Below are 26,993 nucleotides of genomic sequence, written 5' to 3'. Positions count from 1 at the left end.
ATTAATTCAGATAAGAATCCATAAAATCTTGGTTTCTTTTGAATGGAGTCTTGAAAATCACAGTGGGTTGCAGAGGGTTGCAGTGAGGGAAGGGATTATCAGGAGAAGTTACAAAATAAAAAAAAGTGCAGAAATTCATGAATGTGTATGTGTGTATGTATAATATTGCATAAATATCTATGAACACACATGATCTAGTCTTATTGATCTGGGCTGCAAATGGATGAAAAAGTTGAAAAAGATGAAGAAAAGAGGTTATACATGCTTTTGAAATTAAGAATACTTGAAAAATTATTTGCATTGTTGAATTAGTGAAATTAATAATTACTACATATTTGCTGAGGAATAATTTTTTGCTGGTATAAAACTATCTTAGAGAACCAGAAACAATATATTGGCTTTTTGGACTTGGACTAAAGGATGCTTCAAAAATCACTAATCTTGCTTAAAACAGACAACTGAATTTCAGTGCCTGTTTAGTATTAAGTTGTGATACAAGAACACTCTGTTCCTACCAAGTTTGTAATGGTTCTTTCTATTTCACAGCAGGTCTTTATAATTTTCTTGCTTCACATAATGTACACTCTCCAGAAAAAAGAATAAGAAAGTACTATGATTTTAAGAAATTTAAGTTACTGCAGTATACACTTAAATCTATTCTTTGATTCAATTAAATGAAGGGAGAATTAACAAAATTAGCCTTAATGCATTTCTCTTAACCAATTTTACATGTTACAATAATAGAATGCTATTAAGCATAATTTAATAATTACCTTTCTTTAGGTCAATCTTAATTTTCTTTGCATTTTTCTTGCTGCCAAACCCCATGAGCGGGGAGAGTGAGGGAGAGGATGGCTTTCTACCTAGTCTTGGTACTCGGGGGCTCTTGCTTTGCTGCAGGGAAGTTGATGCATCTTCCTCAGGACTGCTTGTTCCTGTGAGATTTACTGTCTTTATTCCTGATTTTCCATGGACAGGAGGTGGCACCTTTGTTCTCAAAACGCCATCATTGTTACCAAAAATGTTAAGAGGTCCAGTGACTGATTTTTCATACTGTTCCCGGTTTTGAGGTGGAAGCACATGAAGCAGCACACTTGGAGATTTCATTGCCTGACGGAAGACGTCCTGAGCCCTTGAAAGACAGTGAACATATAATGATACCACTTCCTAGCACGCCATCCAAAGCACCCAGCCTCACGGCTACAGGAGCATAAGCACAGGAGATACTATCACTATTACTACCAATATGACTTTGCTGACTAAATGCTAGTTACCATGTATGGCCTGCTCATTAGGTGCCACCACACGGGGCTACATGTGCATCATCAACATGCACGATTCTCTCATTTAACCTTTTTAACAACCATGTTAAGTAAGTATAATTAGCTCTCATTTTGCAAAATGAAGAAGTGGAGGCTCAGAGAGCTTAAGCAACTTGTCCAATGACCCACAGCTTCTAAGCATTTCTAAATCTGAAATTCTACCCAGAAGTATTTACTGAAGTAAATATAAAAGCAAGCTCTAATTTTAAATGGAACAAACATCTTTCACAGTCTCCATCAGATTATCATTTGGTTTCCTTTTAAGACTTTAATCTAAAGTATAGGTCTTTCCTAATGTGGGTTGTGTTGCAGAAGCCCAATTCTGACACAAACATTTCCTCACGGAGACGTTTGGTATGTACATAGGCTGTGTCAAATATCACAGTGGACTGGCAACCCAAAATGCACCCTCCCTGTTATTTTATTATAGAGTCCCTAATGTTTTTACATTTTTGTCTTAGCGCTTTGTGCTTTTCCTCAAATTTCCTACTACTTTTTCTTTCCTTCTTCCTTATGTCTCCTTGTACCTCATGACTAGGTAAAACAACTCTCTTTCCCAGCTTTCTTGCCAATGAGATGAAAGGTTAGAGAAAATCTGGCTCATCTGGGAGGCAGAAACTTTTTTGTTCTACTGTTTCTCTTTCCTACTTCTTAAAACTCAGAAGTGATGGAGGGAACTCCAGCAGCCATCTTGTGACCATGAGACAGCTTCAAGATAGCATCCGCATCAGAAGGATGGCAAAGCAGAAAGATGGAGGATGCCTGACTCACTGATGATGGTGGACCCTCCATTCCAACTCTGGACTGCCATCTCCACACTTATTTGTCCTTAGAAAAGGTAAATTTTGTTTAAGCTACCTTTATTTCAGGTTTCTATTATGAGCAGCCACACCAAATAATAATTAATCATAATTCCAACTGTTATCTGAGCTCCCCCTCACTTTATTCACGAAGAGCTTACAATGTTAGGGGAGGAGGGAGAAGACTTCACATAGATAGCCCAACTCCTCTGGTCGGCTCCTTGACTAGGAGTCAATTTCTACTCTACATTGAATTTTTATAAGCCTTGATTTCTACCTCTATAATATAGGGAGAATAATGTCTGCCTTGCATTCCTATTAAGTCCTGGTAACAAGCACAGTGATATATAAAAATAATATCATTACTGATAATACTTATAATTTTGCATATTATTCATTATTTTTAGAAATACACTCTTAAGGCTTCATTTTCTTCCACACTTAAGCAGCTACAGCACTGCCCCTCCACCCAACACAATATTGGCAACTAATGGTCACAGAGAAGATATATTATGAGTTGTTTTGGTTGAAACAAGAGAGGTTGGTGATCATTACTAAAGAGTATTCGTGATTACTCCCTTGTTCCACTGTAATGCCAATATACATATAAAAAAGCATATGCAGACTGCTGCATACGTTAATTCTTAGGTACAAAGACCTATTCCTGTAACATTTTCACATGCAGAGAAATAATTTCTTGAGGGAGAGTATTTTAACTTTTTTTTTTTTTTTTTTTTTTGCGCTACGTGGGCCTCTCACTGCTGTGGCCTCTCCCACTGCGGAGCACAGGCTCTGGGCGCGCAGGCTCAGCGGCCATGGCTCACGGGCCCAGCCGCTCCGCAGCATGTGGGATCTTCCCAGACCGGGGCACGAACCCGTGTCCCATGCATCGGCAGGCGGACTCTCAACTACTGCGCCACCAGGGAAGCCCTATTTTAACTTTTTTTTTTTTTCCATTTGTTTCTATTATTCAGTGAGTCTTCACAGTCATCTCTCACAGATATTTAGTTTAAGGAAGACTACTGACACCAAGTAAGTTAATTAATAAGCCGAACTAATAGTCTGTGAAGAGTTCTTAAATACCAGTCTAACTGACCTGTATCCCAAGAAAAACAAACCCATCTATCGATGCCCCAGAAAGACAGCCAGGCAGAAGGTTTGCTCTGTTCTGCAGTTTGTCCTTCTCAGGGCTGTCAGGGACATTTGCAGCCCACCTCTGAGTACGCTAAAACACAGGACATATTTGAAAATAGATCTTCTGGGGTCAAAGGGAACTTATCAGAAGTTCTACCTACATTTTTGATCATAATGAGCTCAGTAATGATCATAAGCATTCTAGGAATCAATAAAGTAAATAAAACAATAAAAAACATGCTTACTGAGCAAAGGTTTTGTCTACGAGGTCCACGCTGTTGATTTTTACAATACATTCGTTTTCATGAAACAGTCCTTCCCGCTTAGACCTGCTGTTTTCCTCAATGCCACGGATGAAGAGCCCTAGAATCCTAAAGGCAACATTTCGGTTGAAAGAGAATGACTGAATAACCTGCGAGTTGTTTCTCCATTTGTAACCGTTCAGAAATAAACATCGGTTTCTATCTATGAAAGGACGTATGCTTTATATTCGGGCAACTGTTATTTAAATCCTTAGTAAACAAACAAACAAAAAAACACACTCGCACACATGACTCACTAAGGAGAAGAAGGCCCTTCAAGACACATATACGTAAACACCAGCCCAGAGCACAATGACCTACAATCCCGTTTCTCATGCTTGTAGGTAACTTAGAAAAGGCAAGTGTTGCTCAGTAGAGTTCAGGACACAGAGGACTCGTGGTTTCGAGAGGGATTCACAGAAGGGCTGACTGTAATAAGTAAGTTTGAGTTGGTGCCCAGGGGGCAGCTCGATGTTTGATAATGGGAGAGGATTAGGTATTCACAGTAGTTTCTTTGCAGTCTTCCCACCTCTTCCAATAATATGCATTTGAAGAAGTAAATGTTTAGCAGAGATCGTATTACTGAGTTTAGAAGGAAGTTCGGTCCCATTTGTTAGTGCCACTGAATCAAGTGTGTGTTGAGTGTTCTCTATGCACTTCGGATGGAAGAATATGAGACAGGGCTGTAGGACCAGGACAATGGCTCAGCACAGGCTTGGAGTACAGGAGTAATGAAAAACCTGGAGCTATAAGCCTAGAGTCTTCATAGAAGGATTTGGGAAGAAAGTGGGATGTAAACTGGATCAGAAGAATGAGTGGGATTTGGATAGGAGGAGAGAGAGAATACACACAGAGGCAGGAACGAACAGGTGTGTGTAAGGGGAGCAGGGTGGAAGCTCACACTGGATGTGGAGGCCAGTGCCACGTGAAGGGGCCTTGAACACCAGCTGATGGACGGATGTGATGAGGCTGGAGTAATACTCATGCCACTCACTGCTTCTGAGCGAGACGGTGACCAGATGAAATCAGGGCTTTGGGAAGAGGTGTCTGAAATTTCAACCAGGAAGAGTCTGGATTCAGAGAGGATCCCCTGAACCTCCCGGTGCTTTGCGGCTGTGGCTTAGAGTCAGGAGGGGATGGGGTTGGAGAAAAAGAAAAGGAGAAAGAAAGCTACAGCAATGAAAAGAATTTAACTGTGTGTGTATGCACTTGCACGCACCTATTACATATTGGTAGTATCTGAACTGAAAACTAAATCAAACTTGTGTATACTTTAGCCATTTCTCATGTGAGGGATTTCCCTGTTCCTTGCGGCATGTCAGGGTCCCAGGTGTCTCAGGATAAAACAGACAGATACGTCCTCCAAGAGGAGTCTGCTAGATGTGGAGAAACCACCACCTCCTCTTCCCTCATCCTCTTGTTTTCCTACTTTGTCACCCTCTTTCATATAGGGGCCTTAGGTGCTATTACGTAGTCCCTTTGCATTAAGTCTCGAATCTAAATAAAACATGAGCACATTTTATGCACGCATAATAGCGTCCGCCATTAAAAAGGGGAGTCTCTAATGAAAGTGGAAGAGAACCTGTTTGGAGCTGCCACAAAGTGGGACCTCGGCCTCCAGGGCCTCAGTTCATCTGATGAGCTCACGTCATCTCAAGACAGCCGGAGGAGAGGCACATGCAGGGCTATTTAGATCTCTACTTTAAATAAGTTAAATGAACACAGTACGCTGACGTAGGAGAGAGCAGAGCGAATAGTTTTGTCACCTACTGTGGGGAAAGCTCAGGGTCACAGGCCAAGTGTGCAATGATGCTTCATTTCCTAGTTCTAGCAGGTGAGTAAATTAATCATCTTCTGGGTGGAAGAGAATAAGGGCCAAAGCTACTATCTGATAAAAGATCTGAGATTTAAATGAATATATTTAAAGTACTAATCCCACCTTAATCTCATAATATTAAAAATTGAACTATTTGACATGTCAAAAAAAAAAAAGGAAAGAAATAGAATAAAATACTGTTTCTCTCCTAAACCGAACAACTCTCTAATAGTTCACATTTTGGATTTTTGTTATGGTGGATTCACAATAACACGACCCATTAGGAGGCTCACATGTGGTTATAAACTAGTTTATATAAGCGATATTTTTTTAACAAGCATTCAAGTCTTCCTTTAATTTAATTCAGTACATCATCAGTCATGTAATGTTACTCCCTAGGATTTAATTTCACATTTTGGGAGATGAATTAATTCTTTCAGGCCACTGGGTTGCAATTTAGCTGGTATATTACAGCTGGAGTATGCTATGTGAACCTCACTCAACTAAATAACCTAACTTTCCATGAAAAATTTATTGACAGAATAAGCCCAACTGCAAAACCCATGTGTCAGAGGTAATTTTGGTAAAATGTAAAACTAACTGATTTTATTAGTTTGTTCCCTGGCAACAAACCACTCCTGCCTTCTTTATTCTATGGAAGGGATGGATTCCTTCCAGTTTGATTTCATCCAGACCAGTATGAGAAGGCTCAGAAAAGAGTCCCTCTTTGTTCTCTTTGCCCCAAATGGGTGAGCTGTGGATAGCTATCTCGTTTGGGACCAAGGCTCGCAGGATTTAAAAATTAATGCCGTCGATGAGTTATAGGCCGAGGTGAACCAGTTAATTTGCATTAAGAAGCAGTGATAAAGGAGGCCGAAACCCACAGCCCCGCAGAATAAGAGGGGTAACAATTGCTTCTTGCCCTTCTAATGATCATTTAGGCACAAACCTATGCCCTGCTGGCCTCCTCCTTTCTTCCCACTGTATCACACTGCCTAGGCCGCTCACCCGCTTAGAATTTTTACCTAAACATCTCCTCTGCTCACATTATATATCACTCTTCCCCCATCCTTCCTTTCCTTCTGCCTCATATTCAGCTGTCTTTACTATGAAACAGGTATATTATGCTATCTTTATTTACTGACAATTAGATTTTATGCTTTAATTCTAAAATAAAACTATATTTTTTTTGAAAAAAATGAATGAAATTAAGTTGCTTTTTACTTTCAGGGACTCTTGTTTTGTTTTCTTTCTTCTTGCATTTTTGTTTTTATTGTGCGAGCCAATAGTCCTCAGTACAAGCAGCATTCTCCACCCCGATGAAACCACTGAGGCCTTATTTAGTGCAGCAGCCAGTGTGTTGTACTCGGGGTGTTCTAACTTTGATTAGGGATCTTAATTCTACAACAGGTGTGGCCCCATTTTTGTAAAAGAAAAAAATTAAAAAGAAATTGAAGGCAGAGTGAATTACAGTAGTCTTAGTAAATAATTAAATGTAAATTCTAATTTAAAATAATGACACAAACCAATAAGTGGAAGGAAATGAAGAACTAAGTCTACCACTATGACCTTAACTACCCCCATCCCCCATGCTCACACAGGGCAACCATATGGCATAATGAAGTCAGACACTTGTCTGACACACTCTGTATGCAGTTGCTTCTAGACACATGGGTTGAGTTAAGTGTGCTGTTTCAGCCTGTACTCATTACTTCTTAACTTTTATTGGCTCATGTCTCCACTTCCATATTATTTTTTTATGTTTTTTAATTAAATTTCCTTCCTATAATACCAGTGGATAGCAAAAAATACACACACACACACACACACACACACACACACACACACAGAGAAAACTATTTCACCAATTTACTGAATAGTTGACCATGAACTTATAAAAGTTCATTTCTAAACAAAGTTTTTCTGTTTTAGCCAAAATAGTATTAAATCCTAATAATTTACACATTTGTATGTTGTGTGTTTCACAAGGAGCATTCACATTTTTAATGTGGTTTCATCCCCACAACCTTGATGTGAAGTAGGTATTCACAAGAGGCAAATTTAGGGGACTCACTCAAGGTTATACAAAAGAGAACAGTGAGATTCAAGTCCAATTGTTCCAAATCCGAGTCCAATACTTTTTCCTATTCTATAAAGCTTATGCTAGAAATCAGAACTAGGAAGGATCGGGGGTAAATCAATGCATTCTAGTGTGTTTTCCTCATTTGAAGTGAGAGAAGGTGATTTTTGGTCTATAGCGTCAACTTGTTTTCTGAACAACTGAAAATGATGTAGGGTGACTGTCATGTTGTATATTTCTTCACGTTTTGAAAATTGGGATGATCTTGTGGTCTATTCCAGCTTCATTAAGCTAAAGGACCTAGTAATTTAGCCACACTGGTATTTCACAAAGCTCTACCAGTACACTTCTGACAAAAGCCATTAGAATTCCTCATGACAACTGGGTAAATACTCTCCCTGTCTGTCAAAAACAACCCCAGCTTGTCCTGTGCCATAACCCATAACATTTATAAACATGCTTATTAACACATACAGGAAATGAGACAATAAGAGCCACTAGCTTTTCAGTTCATTTCTTTTTAGGGGACATTCATTCCAGCAAGAGCTTGGCATCAGATGTTATTTGCTAAAGAAGGTGATGACTTAGCAATTACAGGTAGCAGATGGCTACCTACTGAAAATGATGCCAACCAAAATATCATGACTAAATCTGTTCTTCCTGCTGTATGGCAGACCAAATTGAATAAATATTCAGAACCAGTAAATAAATACTATATAAGCTTTGGGGCAAGTTTTGTTATAGAAAGAGCAAAGAGTGAGGTCAAGTCAAGACATCTGGATTTTGTATGACCTTGAGAAAAATCAACCGACTTTTCTGGTCTTTGATCACCTAAGCTAAAATCAGGTATTTTGCCTTTTCAATGATATATTTAATTTAAGAAAATAAATTTAGCAAATTAATTAAAATCATATCATATGGGTGAGAAATTCATTTTCTTTAAGTTTCTGACAGCCTTTGTCAGTGTCAATCTAGTGCAAAAGGTAGTCATCTGATTGAAAAGTATTATAATAACATAATATCTAATACTAGTTTTGTAAGGTTGTTATAATAGTACTAATATTAACTCTCAGGCACACACTTTAATTCCCATCAGTAAAACAAGTTTTACAGCCAGTTAAGTAGACACAAATTTCAAGAGATGCTGATGCAATCTAAATTACCATTTACCAGCATGGATTTAGAAATATTATGTCTTTAAAATTTCACAAGGATGCCATAAATTATTTTTAATTGGTTATATTTTATTTTAGAACAAAATAAATAGAATAATGGCATTTTGCTACTATATGTAAAATCAAAACATATTTAGCTTCTGATATAACTACTTATAATATTAGAATATTTATTATCCTAAGTTCTGTAAACCTGAGGCATATCAAGAAATATCCATTTGGAATTACTATATTTCATTTAAGTGTATTTTTGAACATTAAAAAATTCAGTTGCTATATTTCTGTGACAATATGTTAAAGTCTTTCCACAATTTCTGTCTATGTGTCACTGATAAGAATACTTTAATAAAGTACTTCTTAATTAATTGTAAATGCAGAAGCCATGATTTCTTTTCTATCGTATCCTAGAAGTGATGTTATTTTGTTTCTAACACATAAGTGGCCAACAGAAGTATATCTTGAGGTGTCTATCTAAATAACAGAGACACTTAATCCTCTTCTAAAAAATGTTTGGGAAAATGAGCTCAAGTCAAGTTTTTCATTAGTATGAGCTTCTGATATAAGGAAAACATCTTACCTTCCACTCAGAGATGAAAAGAAAGGTACTACATGTATTCCCAAGGGGCCTCCTTCCCCAGAAATCTCCACTGTTCTTGTCATATTACTGGGACAGAAAAAAAAAAAAAAAAAGAGCACAAATGAGTCCCTGCTAAAAAAACAAAAACAAAAACAATCAGACGTGGCATATTAAAAAGAAAAACAAAACAAACTTAGGATTATAGCAACTACTGTAAATTCAACAGCAGAGATGAAATCAAAGGAGTACATGATTTGCTGGTATGTTCAGAAGACCCAGGAAATAAAATGTTTAAAAGACTATCTGACTGCTTACTTTTTTTCCTAGAAGAGGAAAAAATGGAAATGACTATGTACAAAAATAACTTCCTACTTAACTTAATCTGCATAAATCAACATATTTAAAAAGGATGTACACAAAAATGAAATTTCTCCCCATTGAGACACACTTGAAAATTACTGAATAGATGATAAAATACATTGAATTAAGCATATCTATGCTTAAAACATAAAGGAGGATTTTTCCTCCAGAACAGAGGAAAAATGAAATAAAACACATTTTTATTAGAAAAAGCACATAATTACATTTTAAACAACTGTGAAGCCAAAGTTGGTAATACATATGGGCATGTTCAAAGCATTATAAATCAAAACTAAAACTTGCCTTTCAATAAGACATCAGTTGTATTCAATGGAACAATTCCAAATTTTCACCTCTCAGTTTTTTTTTTTTTTTTTTTTTTTTAGACGTAGGAAAAGAAGTTGAAAAGCCTGGAGAAAATGTATTACAGAAAGAAATGGAAAGCCTGACCTGTCTAACCTACTCCAGATTAAGGAAAGGATGAGCTAGAAACATTAATGGATAGTGTGTATGACTGAAATATACAAGGCATTGGGAGCTTTGGAGTAATGGAAAGTGGAACTAACAAGTTTTTATAAAGATGAAAAATAATACCATGAACAATTATTGGCTCCTTTAATCCCAGAGAGAGAAAATAAAATTGTCAGAGGAAAAATGATAAAGTGGAAGCAAACATCTCCATCATGGAAACTGTAGGCAGGTCTCTATTGTTTCCTATTTACATGAAAAAGACCTGAAACTAGATGTCAAATTAAGAGCTACAGCTGCTACAAATACATTTCTGCTCCAAATTGAAAATGGGAAAATTTTGGCTCCTTGCTGGAAAGTTGAGAACAGCATTAAGAAAGCAAAATGCCTAACGAATTCACTCTGCATGAAGTACTCCCTAAATTATCAGCAATCTAAAATAAATATATTAAATATATTCTCATCAGTGGATTAGGCTTATTTTTCATGTGTTTTCATTGCAAACCTATTATCATTAAGAACTGCAAAAAAGAGCATGTTAGTTTCCAACATTTATGGAAAGGGATGGAATTTCAAAACTGATAGTAAATTTCGAGTTTTGCTCAGATACTGCTGATATATTTAAACTTTGTTCAGTCAAGCAGGTTATATCAGAAGCCTGGAATAAAAGTTAGAAATAAAATAAATCTTAGAGTGCTAAGATCAAGGGATAAAGTAGATTCTTCTCTATACTTTCTGTGTAAGCATAGGCACTATATGAATATAGGCATATGAAATCCTAAATATAGGTATGCATTTTAAGTCCTGAATATAAAATATTTGGTGGGAAGAGAAAGTTGCGTAGCTTTCAATGGACCGCAAAGAAATAACTTTTACATAACAGATTTATAGTGCATTCGTAGGTATTTGAGGAAGACTAAACCCAAAGCATACATATTCTAGGGTTATGATATTATTGTAAAGACTTCTAAAAACAGAGGTGAAAATTTTGTTTAACCACTGAAACTTTATTATCTCTACCTTTATAACATAATTTTATAGTTTTACACTTAGAGCATAACACAAATCTTTCCTAATAAATGTATTAAATCTCCACATGCTGAGAGCATTCATATGTATTATATAGATGCTTTTGGAATATAAGTGTTTAGTCTAGACAACAAGATTTCAGCTTAAAAAATTTTAGAATGGCTTTATGGATTCTTTTCTCTAGTTTGCAAGTATTTCTTTATCCCACTCAAAACCTCTACTATAAAACATAATAAATTCTATGTAAATTCTATGTATCATACTGACACCTACTCTTTAGTAATCATCAAACTTGTAGTTTTACATTTACTTAAAAGTAAATCACAAAATTTCTTAAAGTAATCAATCTTATTTCAAAACACTAAAACTTTGTTGGAGGATGCAGTATTAAGGTTTATTTCAACTTTATAAGATTCCCTTTTTCAGTATTTCAGAATAAACTTTTATGCTATCTTTATATGATAGTCACTATTTTTTGGCTAGAATGATATTTGACAAATGTTAAATTACTATCACAAAAGTATTACTATCCCAGAAAAAGCAGCATAAAAGACTCAATTTTGTTGACTGTTAAATGCAGATACTTAGAGAATTAGATCTAAAGACAAGCATTACAAGTTTTACACAGACTATGTTTTACCATGCTCTTTATAAACTGTTATCCATTATTTGTTTCAAGATGGAAAGAAAAGCATTTGAAAAAGGAAACTCATAGACCAGTCCATCTTTTTAAATTTAGTTTAAAAGGGGAAAAAACCACTCAGTGTTTTACACATTTGATGGAGTTCTGTGGAAATCCCTGTATATATACCCTCATGGAAGATAAACATAGCAAGGAGGGCTAGACACAATTACTTGAATACACATCTCATAAAATGAGATTTCACTAAGATGTGAAAATATGCTATTAATGTTATTTGTTTAGGCAAACAGCACGGTAGAGTTCAAGGACTGGTGAGCAGGGTATGCACATTTATGTTCTGGAGGCAGACTGAGAATGGAAAATGTAGAGAATGAGGTGAGAAGGCTATTCTAGAAGTGGAAAGAAAAAGGGATCAGCAGCTACTTGTGAAAAACAGATAAAAAATGAATTGCGGGGCAAAGGAAAAGTATTTCACTTACAAAAAGAAAAGTCGGAAGATTTCACTAAGCTCAAAATAGCTAATTCAACTTTCTAAGACGTACTAAAACAAAAGCAGATAGTCACCAAGCATTAGGTCCAATAGTATTAAGCAAGCTACATGTTCTAAGCTCCGACTGACAAAATTGATTCAAATATCACTAGAACCAGCTGCTACCTACTTAAGACTTGAATACAAAACTATGGGTGAAAGTACAGAATCAGTGGTTTAAAATGAGCCTGTTGTGAACGGCTATGGCAAGAACTAGATGGAAAGTGCTTCATTTGGTTCCTTCCAGCAGAAAGACACGAAGCTTGAGGGAGAGAAGGGGCTGCAGACGGATGGTTGTAGATCTGATTTCTCCACACAAGGCAAAATGCACAGCATCTTTAAGATTAGTCAACCCAGTGATTGGCCACTAGTTTAGGGTATGGAAGAGACAGGTCTGAGGGCAGGGAAGAGGAGATACTTTGTTTCAGGAGGAAATAATGATTAACTTATGAAATTAGAGAGAAGTGTATCCTAGTGGTGGCTCTGAGTCAGGTGCCTAAGTAAATCATTTAAACTAAGACCACAAGTAAGTTTCCTCATTTGGACAATGAGGGAATTAAGATAAATTCCTAATAGAGTTGCTGATTTTAAAGAAAAAAATAGAGAATATTATATAAATACAGCAAACACACAGTCTCTGGCATATACGAAGGACTCAACATCAGCTGTTAGTATTATTATTAGAACTTTCTGAAGGAACAAAGAAGCTTACGGGTTAAAAGGCAATAACCTATTTCAAACTTTCCAAATTTTCCTCAACTTGATTTCCTCAGTAAGAGTTTTTTTTTTTCTTAATCTGTAAATACTGTAGGATTTTCTTCATAATTAGACTGCTGATAGAGAACACAGTGGGTAATAATGAGTGGAGAGAAGTTACTGGTGGGTGTTCTTTGGGGACTGATGTCCAAGACTGTCATATACAGCAATGTGAGAGATGGACCACAGAGAGAGACCTCCAAGAAGAGCTTGCTGATGACGCCAAAGGCTACTTGACAGTGAAATGTCTTGGGTTTTTTCCCCCAGTTTTATTGAGATATAATCAACAGCACTGTATATGTTTAAGGTACACAGCATAATGATTTGACTTACATAAATAATGAAATGATTATCTCAGTAAGTTTACTGAACATCCATCATCTCATATAAATACTAAATTAAAGAAATAGAAAAAAAATTTTTCTTGTGATGAGAACGCTTAGCATTTACTCTTTTAGCAACTTATGAAATGTCTTGTTGATATGATTATACTGAGTAAAAATCTAACAAAGAATTTGTTGTCAAAGGTGGTGGGATTCACTTAATGCAATTAATCGAGTAGTTCCAATGAAGAAGCTCTGCAAGGAAAAAACGAAGTCTAATGCTTGAGGAGTTCATAATCAGCAGGCAGATTAGGACAGGTAACAAAAAATAATACAAAGGAATAGAACAGTAGTAGTACTTGCAGTATGTTCTCAATGAATGTACGCTATCTGGGGGGAGGCAGCATGTTAATCATCTTCTGGGTATTACATAACATGTACTCACATCAAATGTACAAAGTAAACATATCACTTCCATTACAGATAAGTAAACCGATGCTTAGAGAGGTTAAATAATCTGTCCAACACCACACCATTTATATAAGGTAAATTCAGGACACAAACTGGAATTTACTGCTTCTCAGAGCAGTAGTTTTCAACCATTTTGACATGTAAGTTTCAAAGCAGAGGTGCTTTCTGATGAGGTTCATAGAAAAGGGAACAGGATCAGGAAGGAAAGCTGGAAATCAGGAAAATCTTCTCAAAGGAAGTAGAATTTTAGATGGAACTGAGAAGGGTACATGAATCTTCAACCAGAAAAGCTGGTGAGAGCGTGGAGAGATCATGCACAGGAGAGGAAACAGTTTGCACTGAGACACTGAATCAGGATGGTCTGTGGATACACGGATTGGCTGCGATACTAAAGAGAGAAGGAGGAGAGGGGAGGAGGAGGGAGGAAGGGAGGAGAACAGAGGGTAAGATAATGAGGAGATAAGGCTGACCCATCAGCTTCAGATCAAACCTCAGTGTGATATGTCAAATTCCACAATGAGAAAAAGCATGCTTAATTTTTTAGAAGATGGAATCACTATAGGTTCTGGAAATGAGAGCACTAAGATCAATGCAGTGGTTTAGAAATATTTTACCTGGCAGAGATGTGGGATCAACTGGAAAAGGGAAAGACAAGGGACAAATTGGTACTTGAGGTAGGAATTAGTAAATTACTGAAACAATGTAGCTGAGAGGTATTATGGATTGAGCAATGATTATAGGAATAAAGCATGAAAACATGGAGGAAGATTCAAGGTATTATGAAATGGACTCTGTCAATAATTTGCAAAATGAGAGGCCAAGGAGAAGACAGGATAAAATGTGATGACAGTTTTCATCCTGGGAAAAGAGGCATATCTGGAATAACGTGAGGTCAGGAATGAGCCAGAAATTTGGAATGAAGGGAAGGTCTTTTGCATACACTGCTTGCTAATTAAAGAGAAGCTTAAAGTGCAATCTTTTTTGTTTTAACATCTTTATTGGAGTATAATTGCTTTACAATGTTGTGTTAGTTTCTGCGGTATACTAAAGTGAATCAGCTACACATATACATATATCCCCATATCCCCTCCCTCTTGCGTCTTCCTCCCACCCTCCCTGTCCCACTCCTCTACGTGGTCACAAAGCACCAAGCTGATCTCCCTGTGCTATGCAGCTGCTTTCCAACTAGCTATCTATTTTACATTTGGTAGTGTATATATGTCCATGACTCTCTCACTTCGTCCCAGCTTACCCTTCTCCCTCCTTGTGTCCTGAAGTCCATTCTCTAAGTCTGGGTCCTGCCCCTAGGTTCATCAGAATCTTTTTTTTTTTTTTTAGATTCCATATATGTGTTAGCACACAGTATTTATTTTCTCTTTCTGACTTACTTCACTCTATACAACAGACTCTAGGTCCATCCACCTCATTACAAATAACTCAGTTTCGTATACTTTTATGGCTGAGTAATATTCCATTGTATATATGTACCACATCTTCTTTATCCATTCTTCTGTTGATGGACACTTAGGTGGTTTCCATGTCCTGGCTATTGTAAATAGAGCTGCAATGAACATTGTGGTACATGACCCTTCTTGAATTATGGTTTTCTCAGGGTATATGCCCAGTAGTGGGATTTCTGGGTAGTATGGTAGTTCTATTTTTAGTTTTTTAAAGAACCTCCATACCGTTCCCCATAGTGGCTGTATCAATTGACATTCCCACCAACAGTGCAAGAGATTTCCCTTTTCTCCACACCCTCTCCAGCATTTATGGTTTGTAGATGTATTGATGATGGTCATTCTGACTGGTGTGAGATGATATCTCACTGTAGTTTTGATTTGAATTCCTCTAATGATTGGCAATGTTGAGCATCCTTTCATGTGTTTCTTGGCAATCTGTATATCTTCTTTGGAGAAATGTCTATTTAGGTCTTCTGCCCATTTTTGGATTGGGCTGTTTGTTTTGTTGATATTGAGCTGCATGAGCTGCTTGTATATTTTGGAGATTAATCCTTTGTCAGTTGCTTCATTTGCAAATATTTTCTCCCATTCTGAGGGTTGGCTTTTTGTCTTGTTCATGCTTTCCTTTGCTGTGCAAAAGCTTTTAAATTTCATTAGGTCCCATTTGTTTACTTTTGTTATTATTTCCATTACCCTAGGAGGTAGGTCAAAAAGGATCTAGCTGTGATTTAGGTCATAGAGTGTTCTGTGTTTTCCTCTAAGAGTTTTATAGTGTCTGGCTTTACATTTAGGTCTTTAATCCATTTTGAGTTTATTTTTGTGTATGGTGTTAGGCAGTGTTCTAATTTCATTCTTTTACATGTAGCTGTCCAGTTTTCCCAGCATCACTTATTGAAGTGGCTGTCTTTTCTCCATCGTATATTTTTGCCTCCCATATCAAAGATAGGGTGATCATATGTGCGTGGATTTATCTCTGGGCTTTCTAACCTGTTCCATTTATCTTTATTTCTGTTTTTGTGCCAGTACCATACTGTCTTGATTACTGTAGCTATGTAATTGCCCCAAGATTGCTTTGGCTATTTGGGGTCTTCTGTGTTTCCATAAAAATTGTGAAAATTTTTGTTCTAGTTCTGTGGAAAATGCCATAGGTCGTCTGATATGGATGCAATGAATTTGTAGATTGCTCTGGGTACTATAGTCATTTTCCCAATGTTGACTCTTCTAATCCAGGAACATGGTATATCTCTCCATCTGTTTGTATCATCTTTAATTTCTTTCATCCGTGTCTTACAGTCTTCTGCATACAGATCTTTTGTCTCCTTAGGTAGGTTATTCCTAGGTATTTTATTCTTTTTGTTGCAATGGTAAATGGGAGTGTTTCCTTAATTTCTCTTTCAAATTTTTCATCGTTAGTGTATAGGAAAGAAAGAGTTTTCTGTGCATTAATTTTGTATCCTGCTACTTTACCAGATTCACTGACTAGCTCTGGTAGTTTTCTGGTAGCATGTTTAGGATTCTCTACGTAGAGTACCATGTCATCTGCAAACAGTGACAGCTTTATTTCTTCTTTTCCAATTTGGATTCCTTTTATTTCTTTTTCTTCTCTGTTTGCTGTGGCTAAAACTTCCAAAACTATGTTCAATGATAGTGGTGAGAGTGGGCAACCTTGTCTTGTTCCTGATTTTAGAAGAAATGGTTTCAGTTTTTCACCATTGAGAACGATGTTGGCTGTGGGTTTGTCATATACGGCCTTTATTAAGTTGAGCTAGGTCCCCTCTATGCCCACTTTCTGGAGTTTTTATCATAAATGGGTGTTGAACTTTGTGGAAATCTTTTTCTGCATCTATTGAGATGATCATATGGTTTTTCTCCTTCAATTTCTTAATATGGTATATCACATTGATTGATTTGCATATATTGAAGAATCCTTTCATTCCTGGGATAAACCCCACTTGATCATGGTGTATGATCCTTTTAAAGGGCTGTTGGATTCTGTTTGCTAGTATTCTGTTGAGGATTTTTGCATCTATGTTCATCAGTGATATTGGCCTGTAGTTTTCTTCTTTTGTGACATCTTTGTCTGGTTTTGGAATCTGGGAGATGGTGGCCTTGCAGAATGAGTTGAGAGGGAGTGTTGAGAGGGCCTTGCAGAATGAGAGGGAGTGTTCCTCCCTCTACTACATCTTGGAAGAGTTTGAGAAGGATAGGTGTTAGCTCTTCTCTAAATGTTTGATAGAATTTGCCTGTGAAGCCATATGGTCCTGAGCTTTTGTTTCTTGGAATATTTTTAATCACAGTTTCAATTTCAGTGCTTGTGATTGGTCTGTTCATATTTTCTATTTCTTCCTGGTTCAGTCTTGGAAGGTTGTGCTTTTCTAAGAATTTGTCCATTTCTTCCAGGTTGTCCATTTTATTGGCATACAGTTGCTTGTAGTAATCTCTCATGATCCTTTGTATTTCTTCAGTGTCAGTTGTTATTTCTCCTTTTTCATTTCTAAATCTGTTGATTTGAGTCTTCTCCCTTTTTTCTTGATGAGTCTGGCTAATGGTTTATCGATTTTGTTTATTTTCTCAAAGAACCAGCTTTTAGTTTTATTGATCTTTGCTATTGTTTCCTTCATCATTTATTTCTGATCTGATCTTTATGATTTCTTTCCTTCTGCTAACTTTGGGGTTTTTTTTGTTCTTCTTTCTCTAATTGCTTTAGGTGTAAGGTTAGGTTGTTTATTTGAGAAGTTTCTTGTTTCTTGAGATAGGATTGTAGTGCTATAAACTTCCCTCTTGAAATGTTTTTGCTGTATCCCATAGATTTTGGGTCATCGTGTTTTCACTGTCATTTGTTCCTAGGTATTTTTTGATTTCCTCTTTGATTTCTTCAGTGATCTCTTGGTTATTTAGTAGTGAATTGTTTAGCCTCCATGTGTTTGTATTTTTTACAGTTTTTTCCCTGTAATTGATATCTAGTCTCATAGCACTGTGGTCAGAAAAGATACTTGATACCATTTCAGTTTTCTAAAATCTACCAAGGCTTCATTTGTGACCCAAGATATGATCTATCCTGGAGAATACTTTATGAGCACCTGAGAAGAAAGTGTATTCTGTTGTTTTTGGATGGAATGTCCTATAAATATCAATTAAGTCCATCTTGTCTAATGTGTCATTTAAAGCTTGTGTTTCCTTATTTATTTTCATTTGGGATGATCTGTCCATTGGTGAAAGTGGGGTGTTAAAGTGCCCTATTATTATTGTGTAACTGTCGATTTCCCCTTGTATGGCTGTTAGCATTTGCTGTATGTATTGAGGTGCTCCTATGTTGTGTACATAAATATTTACAATGGTTATATATTCTTCTTAGATTGATTCCTTGATCATTATGCAGGGTCCTTCTTTGTCTCTTGTAATAGTCTTTAAAGTCTATTTTGTCTGATACGAGAATTGCTACTCCAGCTTTCTTTTGATTTCCATTTGCATGGAATATCCTTTTCCATCCCCTCACTTTCAGTCTGTATGTGTCCCTAGGTGTGAAGTGGGTCTCTTGTAGACAGCATATATACGGGTCTTGTTTTTGTATCCATTCAACCAGTCTATGTGTTTTGGTTGGAGCATTTAATCCATTTATATTTAAGGTAATTGTAGACATGTATATTCCTATTACCACTTTCTTAATTGTTTTGGGTTTCTTCTTGTAGGTCTTTTCCTTCTCTTGTGTTTCCTGCCTAGAGAAGTTCCTTTAACATTTCCTGTAAATCTGGTTTGGTGGTGTGGAATTCTCTTAACTTTTGCTTGTCTGTAAAGGTTTTAATTTCTCTGTTGAATCTGAATGAGATCCTTGCTGGGTAGAGTAGTCTTGGTTGTAGGTTTTTCCCTTTCATCACTTCTAAATATGTCCTGCCACACCCTTCTGGCTTGCAGAGTTTTTGCTGAAAGATCAGCTGTTAACTTTCTGGGGATTCCCTTGTGTGTTATTTGTTGCTTTTTGCTTGCTGCTTTTAATATTTTTTCTTTGTATTTAATTTTTGATAGCTTGAATACGTGTCTTGGCATGTTGCTCCTTGGATTTATCCTGTATGGAACTCTCTGAGCTTCCTGGACTTGACTATTTCCTTCCCCATGTTAGGGTAGTTTTCAAGTATAATGTCTTCAAATATTTTCTTAGACCCTTTCTTTTTCTCTTCTTCTTCTGGGACCCCTATAATTCGAATGTTGGTGTGTTCAGTGTTGTCCCAGAGGTGTCTGAGACTGTCCTCAATTCTTTTCATTCTTTTTTCTTTATTTCACTCTGCAGTAGCTATTTTCACTATTTTATCTTCCAGGTCACTTATCCTTCTTCTGCCTCAGTTTTTCTGCTATTGATTCCTTCTAGAGAAATTTTAATTTCATTTTTTGTGTTGTTCATCATTGTTTATTTGCTCTTTAGTTCTTCTAGCTCCTTGTTAAACATTTCTTGTATTCTCTCCATTCTATCTCCAAGATTTTGGATCATCTTTACTATCGTTACTCTGAATTTTTTGTCAGGTAGACTGCCTATTTCCTCTTCATTTGTTTGGTCTGCTGGGTTTTCACCTTGCTCCTTCATCTGCTGCATATTACTCTGTCTTCCATTTTGTTTAACGTACTGTGTTTGGGGTCTCCTTTTCACAGGCTGCAGGCTTATAGTTCCTGTTATTTTTGGTGTCTGCATCCACTGGGTGAGGTTGGTTCAGTTGCTTGTGTAGCCTTCCTGGTGGAGGGGACTGGTGCCTGTGTTCTGGTGGGTGGGGCTGGATTTTTTGTGTTATGGTGGGCAGAGCTGTGTCTGGTGGTGTGTTTTGAGATGTCTGTGAACTTGGTATGATTTTAGGCAGCCTCTCTGCTAATGGGTGGAATTGTGTTCCTGTCTTGCTAGTTGTTTGGCATGAGGCGTCAAGCACTGTAGCTTGCTGGCCGTTGGGTGGAGCTGGGTCTTAGCATTGAGATGGAGATCTCTGGGAGAGCTCTCGCCGATTAGTATTACATGGGGCCAGGAGGTCTCTGGTGGTCCAATGTCCTGAACTCGGCTCTCCCACCTCAGAGGCTCAGGCCTAACATCAGGCCAGAGCACCAAGACGCCGTCAGCCACACAGCAGTACTCAGAAGGAGCAGTGGGTCACCCTTGTGGATGAACGGGAGTACACACCAAGTGGTAATCTTATTTTTAAAAAAGAAACGTCCAATAGAAACCTCTTGCTTCACTGTCTTCTTAGGATCAAAGTACATTGAGTAGTACTTCATAAGAGATACATATAAGACTATTGTAAGATAGTCTTACAATATATTGTAAGACTGTTATAAGATATATTGTAAGACTATTTGGAGAACTGCCTCTAAATATTATTTTTCTTTAAATATAAATGCTTGTGTTAATAATGGGTGAGCAGTTAATACTTATGCCTGTGATTTATGAAGCACTGTGTTTTATCCATTCAGTCATTCACTCCACAAATATGCTGCTATTATGTTCTAAGATCTGTGCTTGGTGTCAGGAATCCTCGGAGGATCCATAGTCTTGTTTGGGAGAATGACAAATAGTTACAATATAGTATGTGTGATAATGATAATTGCAATAGCAATTAATGTTTATCCAGCCTTTCATTTAGTATTGTGCTAGTGTAACTGCCCATTTTCCATAGGAAAAAAAGAATATTTTAAAAAAGAGGTTTAATAAATAGTCCACAGTTACAAAGGTAGTGTTCAAACTCAGGACTTCAATAAATCCAAGAGTTTGGAACTAAGGAATGGTTTGATAAATGCTCTGGTTTAAAAAATTTTATCCAGGGACTTCCCTGGTGGCACAGTGGTTAAGAATCTGCCTGCCAGTGCAGAAGACATGGGTTCAAGTACTGCTCCAGGAAGATACCACATGCCACAGAGCAATGAAGCCCGTGCGCCACAACTACTGAGCCCGTGTGCCACAACTACTGAAGCCTGTGTGCCTAGAGCCTGTACTCTGCAACAAGACATGCCAGCACAATGAGAAGCCCGTGCATCGCAACTGAGAGCAGCCCCTGCTCGCCGCACCTAGAGAAAGCCAGCGCGCAGCAACAAAGACCCAACGTAGCGAAAAAATTTTAAAAATAAACAAATAAATAAATTTATTTTCAAAAAGAAAAAAAAATTTATCCAGTAGTGATATGTGGGGTCAATGAGAATAAGGAGAGATTGACACTTAAGAGCAGAGTTAGTAGGTTATTACAATAGTCTGACAGAGAGTAACAAAGGCTTGAACAATAGCTAGGGGAATTAAAACATCACAACAGGTTGAAGCCATTTTGAGATGGACTCTGCAGTAATTTACTTAGCTTCTATGCCATCTGCATGGAAGTGAGTCCAAAGTCCTATGCTTGGGCCAAGCTCTGTGGGGTATCAGACTATCATTGCCTTAGGAGAAAACTGATCATGTAACTCAGCTGTAAGTGGCTTCCTAATTTCCTTCCATTCTTTCTTCCTCATCCCATACCAGCTAGAACCAACGCCCTGTCCTAGAATTTTAATCTCTAAACTTCCTGCCACTCTGCCCATCTCTACTACCCTCCCCAGCTTTGCATTCCATACTGTTAAAATCCTCATCTTCCCCCCATCTGAGAGTCTGCAAGCAATGGAGTTTGCATTCACTCTACTTTCTGATCTTGGCCTCAAACTAATTTCAGATGATTTTTCCTACACTGGTGCTCACCATATCAGGTTTCTGAGTCCTGATTATGCATCACGAAATAAAACACCAAGGAATCAGTGAAGGTGCACACAACAGGTAACACTGGAGTCAAAGGATCTGGAGACAAGAGTGGTGAATGTAGACTGGGTCTCTAGAAGTTAATCGCTCTGAATTGCAACTCCTTAGCCTGCTAAAGGTGATAATAAAACTCATGCAAAAAGTCCCTTGTGATAATCAAATTATACAGATATACATATGTATTTTCATTAAAGAATATTATTTTTTAAAAGTCCTATAGTTCATTTCTCTGAATTCCTTGTATCTGGAGAAAGCTGAGCTAATTTGTTCATGCAGCCATAAACCAAACAATTGTTAACTCTATAACAACGTAATACTTAGCCAAGATGTTAGCGAACTTTTCAAAAAGCTAACATTAAAAAAAATGAAATTAAAGGCAAACAGAGTAAGAGTATTACATTCATTATGCCTACCTCCAAAAACAATCTTATCAAGCTTCTAAAAAGACAGTGCCCTGGAGATTTTCTGTACCAAAGTTTAAATATTGTGCAGCTCATTAATCAAACAAACACAATCTAAATAAAGAGTAACTATGTCATATGGCCATAAATTACAAGCTTGAGGAAAATCCACACAGTAAAGCAGCATGATAAAAGGCGATCACACGTTTTCTTTTTAAGCTAATTCCATGGAACATGCTTGGCACCTATTAATAACTGGACTGAATGAAAGAAGTATGTTGACTGCCTGAATGAATGACCATCAGTCTCAAAAGCATCACCTTTCAGGGCTAAAGCCAACAATCTATTAAACATGAAATTACTTATGCAAATTTTGAAGCAACTTTAAAAATGATGATGATGATAATAATAAAGATGATGGGGATGTTGATGATAGTGATAGCAACAGGACTTACTCTGACTCAGGCACTGTTCAAAGTACTTTACACATGATAACTAATTTTGTCTTCATACTAACCCTCTGAAGAAGGTTTTAATATTATTTCCATTCTACAGACCAGAAACTAAGGCAAAGATGGATGAGCAACTTGCCTAAGCTCCTAGAAGTAATAAGCAGCAGAGCTGGGATTTGAACCCAGGCAGTAGCTAGGGATGAACTGGAAATTAGCGCAGAGCAAAGCAAGTGCCCGTAAACATGACAGCAACTAACTTTGTATAATAAGTTACTCACATTAAAAACATGAAAAATCCAGGTTGATAGGCTGGATTCATTTTATACACATAGAGTAAAATATTGCAAGACTGTTAAAACACAAGGCACAAGACTGTTAAAACGCAAGTAATACTCAAGGAGCTGACATCTAAGAAAAACACTGTACCACGATGAAGGCTGAAATGTTCACTTTAAACTGTTGTTCAAAGAGAAGAAAAAAGCAATTAAGAAATCCAGGTTGCAGAAGAGTTGGAAGCATTGAGGCTCATTTGTATACATGTTTGTCAGGAAGTTCTCATATCATATAAAGAAAATGAGAGAAAAAAGTAATTTAGCAATTAATTTTAGAATTAGGTTTCACTCAAGTATTCTACTTATCTTGATGTTTCCTATAAAATAAAAACTATAATCTAAAAAAAACCAAACATTAAATTGAAATAAAATATTCACATAAGTAGAATATACCTCAATGCATCCACTGTTTTCAGCGATGTCAAGAGTTCTGTCTGCACACCATTCATAACTTCATCTTCTAAGTCCTGTGTGGAATTCTGTAGTGAAACAAACCCATAAGCATGTGGATGTTATGCACATAAAATTGAAGGTTTGAATAAAAAGTCTCAACAGGAGAGAGTAAATGGTTTTACTCTGGATATATACAGCATGCTCCAATTTCTTTGAAGACTGGAAACAGGTGTTAATCTTTTCAGTGCTTTCAATGTTCTTTTCTCTTCCATTTGGTTTCTGAAATACTCAAACGGGCCATTTACACAAGGCAGTATGTTAAGAGCTTTGGAATACATCATTTAGCTTCCTGCTACTCAACCATAAGCTTCTGGGACTGACTGTTTTAAATCAGCAAGGAAAAGGGGTACCAAAGGGAAGGTTCCATTGACAGGTAGTGATGTATTAGCTTTAATGTACTGTACTTGCTTGCATCTCCCTGGTGACACTAAAAATATAAAGAAAGCAAAATTCATGAAAAAAAGGTTGCCTGGCAAGGTCACTTCTATCAAAAGTGTGACAGGACTAGTGCAGGAAAAGAAATCTGGAGTTCTTACTTTGCCTTAAGACTTTAATTCTGAGGATGATTTTCAGCACAGAGAAACTAAAATTAACCACTTAACTTCTAAAATGGTAAACACTCTTCTACTGCAGAGAGGTAAGAGGGCAAGAGAGGTCCTGCACTCCAGGATGGTGGCAAAGTTGAACTGGGTGTTACACAGAGGAGAGGTGGATTCTAGAAAGCCAGCCCGCTTGAGACTCTCATTTAGTAAGACATTAGTTCTCTGTTAGGCTTTGGAACTGAACTTTTTTTTCTTTTTTTAAACATCTTTATTGGAGTATAATTGCTTTACGTTGGTGTGTTAGTTTCTGCTTTATAACAAAATGAATCAGCTATACATATACGTATATCCCCATATCTCCTCCCTCTTGTGTCTCCCTCCCACCCTCTCTATCCCACCCCTCTAGGTGGTCACAAAGCACCCAGCTGATCTCCCTCTGCTATGCGGCTGCTTCCCACTAGCTATCTATTTTACATTTGGTAGTGTATATATGTCCATGCCACTCTCTCACTTCGTCCCAGCTTACCCTTCCCACTCCCCGTGTGGAATGAACTTTAACAGAGTAAGTCTGCAGACACATCACTCTTCAGAAGCAGAGTCACAGATAGAGCTCATTACAAACTTAGGTTTCACTGAAACAAACTACATGGAGCATTCATGGATCTAAACGTATCATTTCAACCAAAAAATGCAACAGATGAGTTAAAAGGCTGGACATAAAGGAATTAGGTTAATATTTTGAAGAAAACAAGACAGGGAGGCACAACTTAAGCAGTGTGTCATTGTGAACTGATTAAAAAAAACTTATTTCATTTTTAGATTGAAGAGCAACATTTCACCTAGGGGTTGGTAGTTTTGGGAAGCACTTGATCTACACTAGATTTAAAAAATTTATTCACTTTTTCGTCTTCATGAGGATAAAGAAAGAAAAAAAAATCCAAAAAGTTGAAGGATGCTTTTTAGTTTAAGGTACTAAATCTTAAAAGATGAAGGTCTTTGAAAGCTTTCAAACATTCACCTTATTATGAAGGGCTTGATGTGTGCTTACATTGAAAAGTCACAGGGTTGGGCAGGTTACAAAAATACTTGAAGAGACAATTTAACAAAATATACATACTTGTGACTATTGCACATCACAGAACATTTGATGACTGCATTTAGGTCAAAATCAGAATCACTGACTCTCTCATCTCTCTCTCTCACAAGAGGGAGCTCCATGAAGGGTGAGGCTGTATCTAGTCCTCTCTACATTAAGCACACAACACACAGAATTGATTTAGTGAACGTTAATGAGTAAATAAGCTGAATGGCATTCTATTAGCTTCCTAATACTGTGCAACAAATTCAAAATTAAATGGCTAAAAAACATTATCTCCCATAGTTTCTGGGAGAGATTTAGAAGTGGCTTGGCTGGGCAGTTGTGGGGTAGAATCTCTCATAAGGTTGCGGTCAAGGTGTCAGCAGGGCTGCAGCTGCAATCATCTAAAGGCTTAACTGGAGCTTTAAGATCCACTACTTTTTCTCTTATAAAAGCTTCATTAAGATATGCTTTATATAACATTAAACCCACCCTTTGAAAAAGTACAGTGCAGTTCTTTTTCACTTATTCACAGAGTTTTGCAACCATCACCACTATGTAATTTTAGAACAATTTCAAAACCCCACAAAGAAACCCCATACTCATTAGCCAGCACTCCCCATGTTTTCTGCTTCCCACAGCCCATGGCAATCATTTACTTTCTGTCGCTAAGGATTTTTTTAAAAATACAATTTATTTATTTATTTATTTGTTTGTTTATGGCTGGGTTGGTCCTTTGTTGCTGCACGCAGGCTTCCTCTAGTTGCTCTTTGTTGTGGTGCGCGGGCTTCGCACTGAAGTGGCTTCTCTTGTTGCGGTGCACGGGCTCTAGGCTCAGTAGTTGTGGCTTGCGGGCTCTAGAGTGCAGGCTCAGTAACTGTGGCATGAGGGCTTAGTTGCTCTGCGGCATGTGGGATCTTCCCGGGCCAGGGCTTGAACCCAGTCCCTGCATTGGCAGCTGGACTCTTAACCACTGTGCCACCAGGGAAGCCGTGTCGATAAGGATTTACCTATTCTAAACATTTTATATAAACAGAATCATAAGATATGTGGCTTCTATCACTTAACATGATGTTCTTAAGACCCTCCCATGTTGTGGCATGTATCAGTATTTCATTCCATTTTTTGGTCAAATAATATTCCACTGTATGGATGTACCACATTCTGTTTACCCATGTATCACTCTATGGGCGTTTGGGTTGTTTCCACTTTTGCTTATGATTATGAATTATGCTGCCACGAATATTTGAAAGTGTTCAATTGTGAAATAATGCTAAGAATGAGAAATTCTTGCATGGACAGATGTTTTTCATTTCTCTCAGGTATACACCTAGGAGTGGAATTGTTGGGCCATATCTTAACTCTATGTTTAACATTTTGAGGGACTGCTATAGTATTTCCAAAACATCTGCACAATTTTGCATTCCCATCAGTAACATATGAGGGTTCCAATTTCTCAAAATCCTCACCAACACTTGTTATTTTCCTTTTTTTAAAAACAATTTAGCCATCATAGTGGGTGTAAAGTAGTTTTTGTTTTGCATATACCTAATGACTAATGATTTGCATTTCCCTAATGATTAATGATGCTGAGCTACTTGTCATGAGACTGTTGGACATTTGTATATCTTCTTTGAAGAAATGCCTAATTATTTGTATTTTTATTATTGAGTTGTAAGAGTTTCCTAAACATTCCGTATACAAATTCCTTACGTATACGATTTCCAAATCTTCTCCCATTC

General features: G+C 37.2%; 1 protein-coding gene across 2 annotated transcripts in view; it reads right to left on the bottom strand.

Annotated features, from left to right (window-relative positions):
* PARD3B (par-3 family cell polarity regulator beta) overlaps nt 1–26,993 on the bottom strand; it is a 1,038,680-nt gene that overhangs the window by 497,444 nt on the left and 514,243 nt on the right. For both annotated transcript variants that reach the window (XM_079924321.1, XM_079924322.1), the window contains exons 5-8: nt 23,572–23,657; nt 9,207–9,293; nt 3,502–3,627; nt 774–1,132 (exon numbers count right to left, since the gene is read on the bottom strand). In XM_079924321.1, the coding sequence (XP_079780447.1) occupies nt 774–1,132; nt 3,502–3,627; nt 9,207–9,293; nt 23,572–23,657 (658 nt within the window). The remainder of the gene's footprint in view (nt 1–773; nt 1,133–3,501; nt 3,628–9,206; nt 9,294–23,571; nt 23,658–26,993) is intronic.

The sequence above is a fragment of the Stenella coeruleoalba genome, assembly GCF_951394435.1.
Source record: "Stenella coeruleoalba genome assembly, chromosome: 6".
In the NCBI taxonomy this organism is placed as follows: domain Eukaryota; kingdom Metazoa; phylum Chordata; class Mammalia; order Artiodactyla; family Delphinidae; genus Stenella; species Stenella coeruleoalba.
The sequence above is the reverse complement of the archived record's forward strand: the minus strand, read 5'-3'. Positions and strand labels throughout refer to the sequence as shown.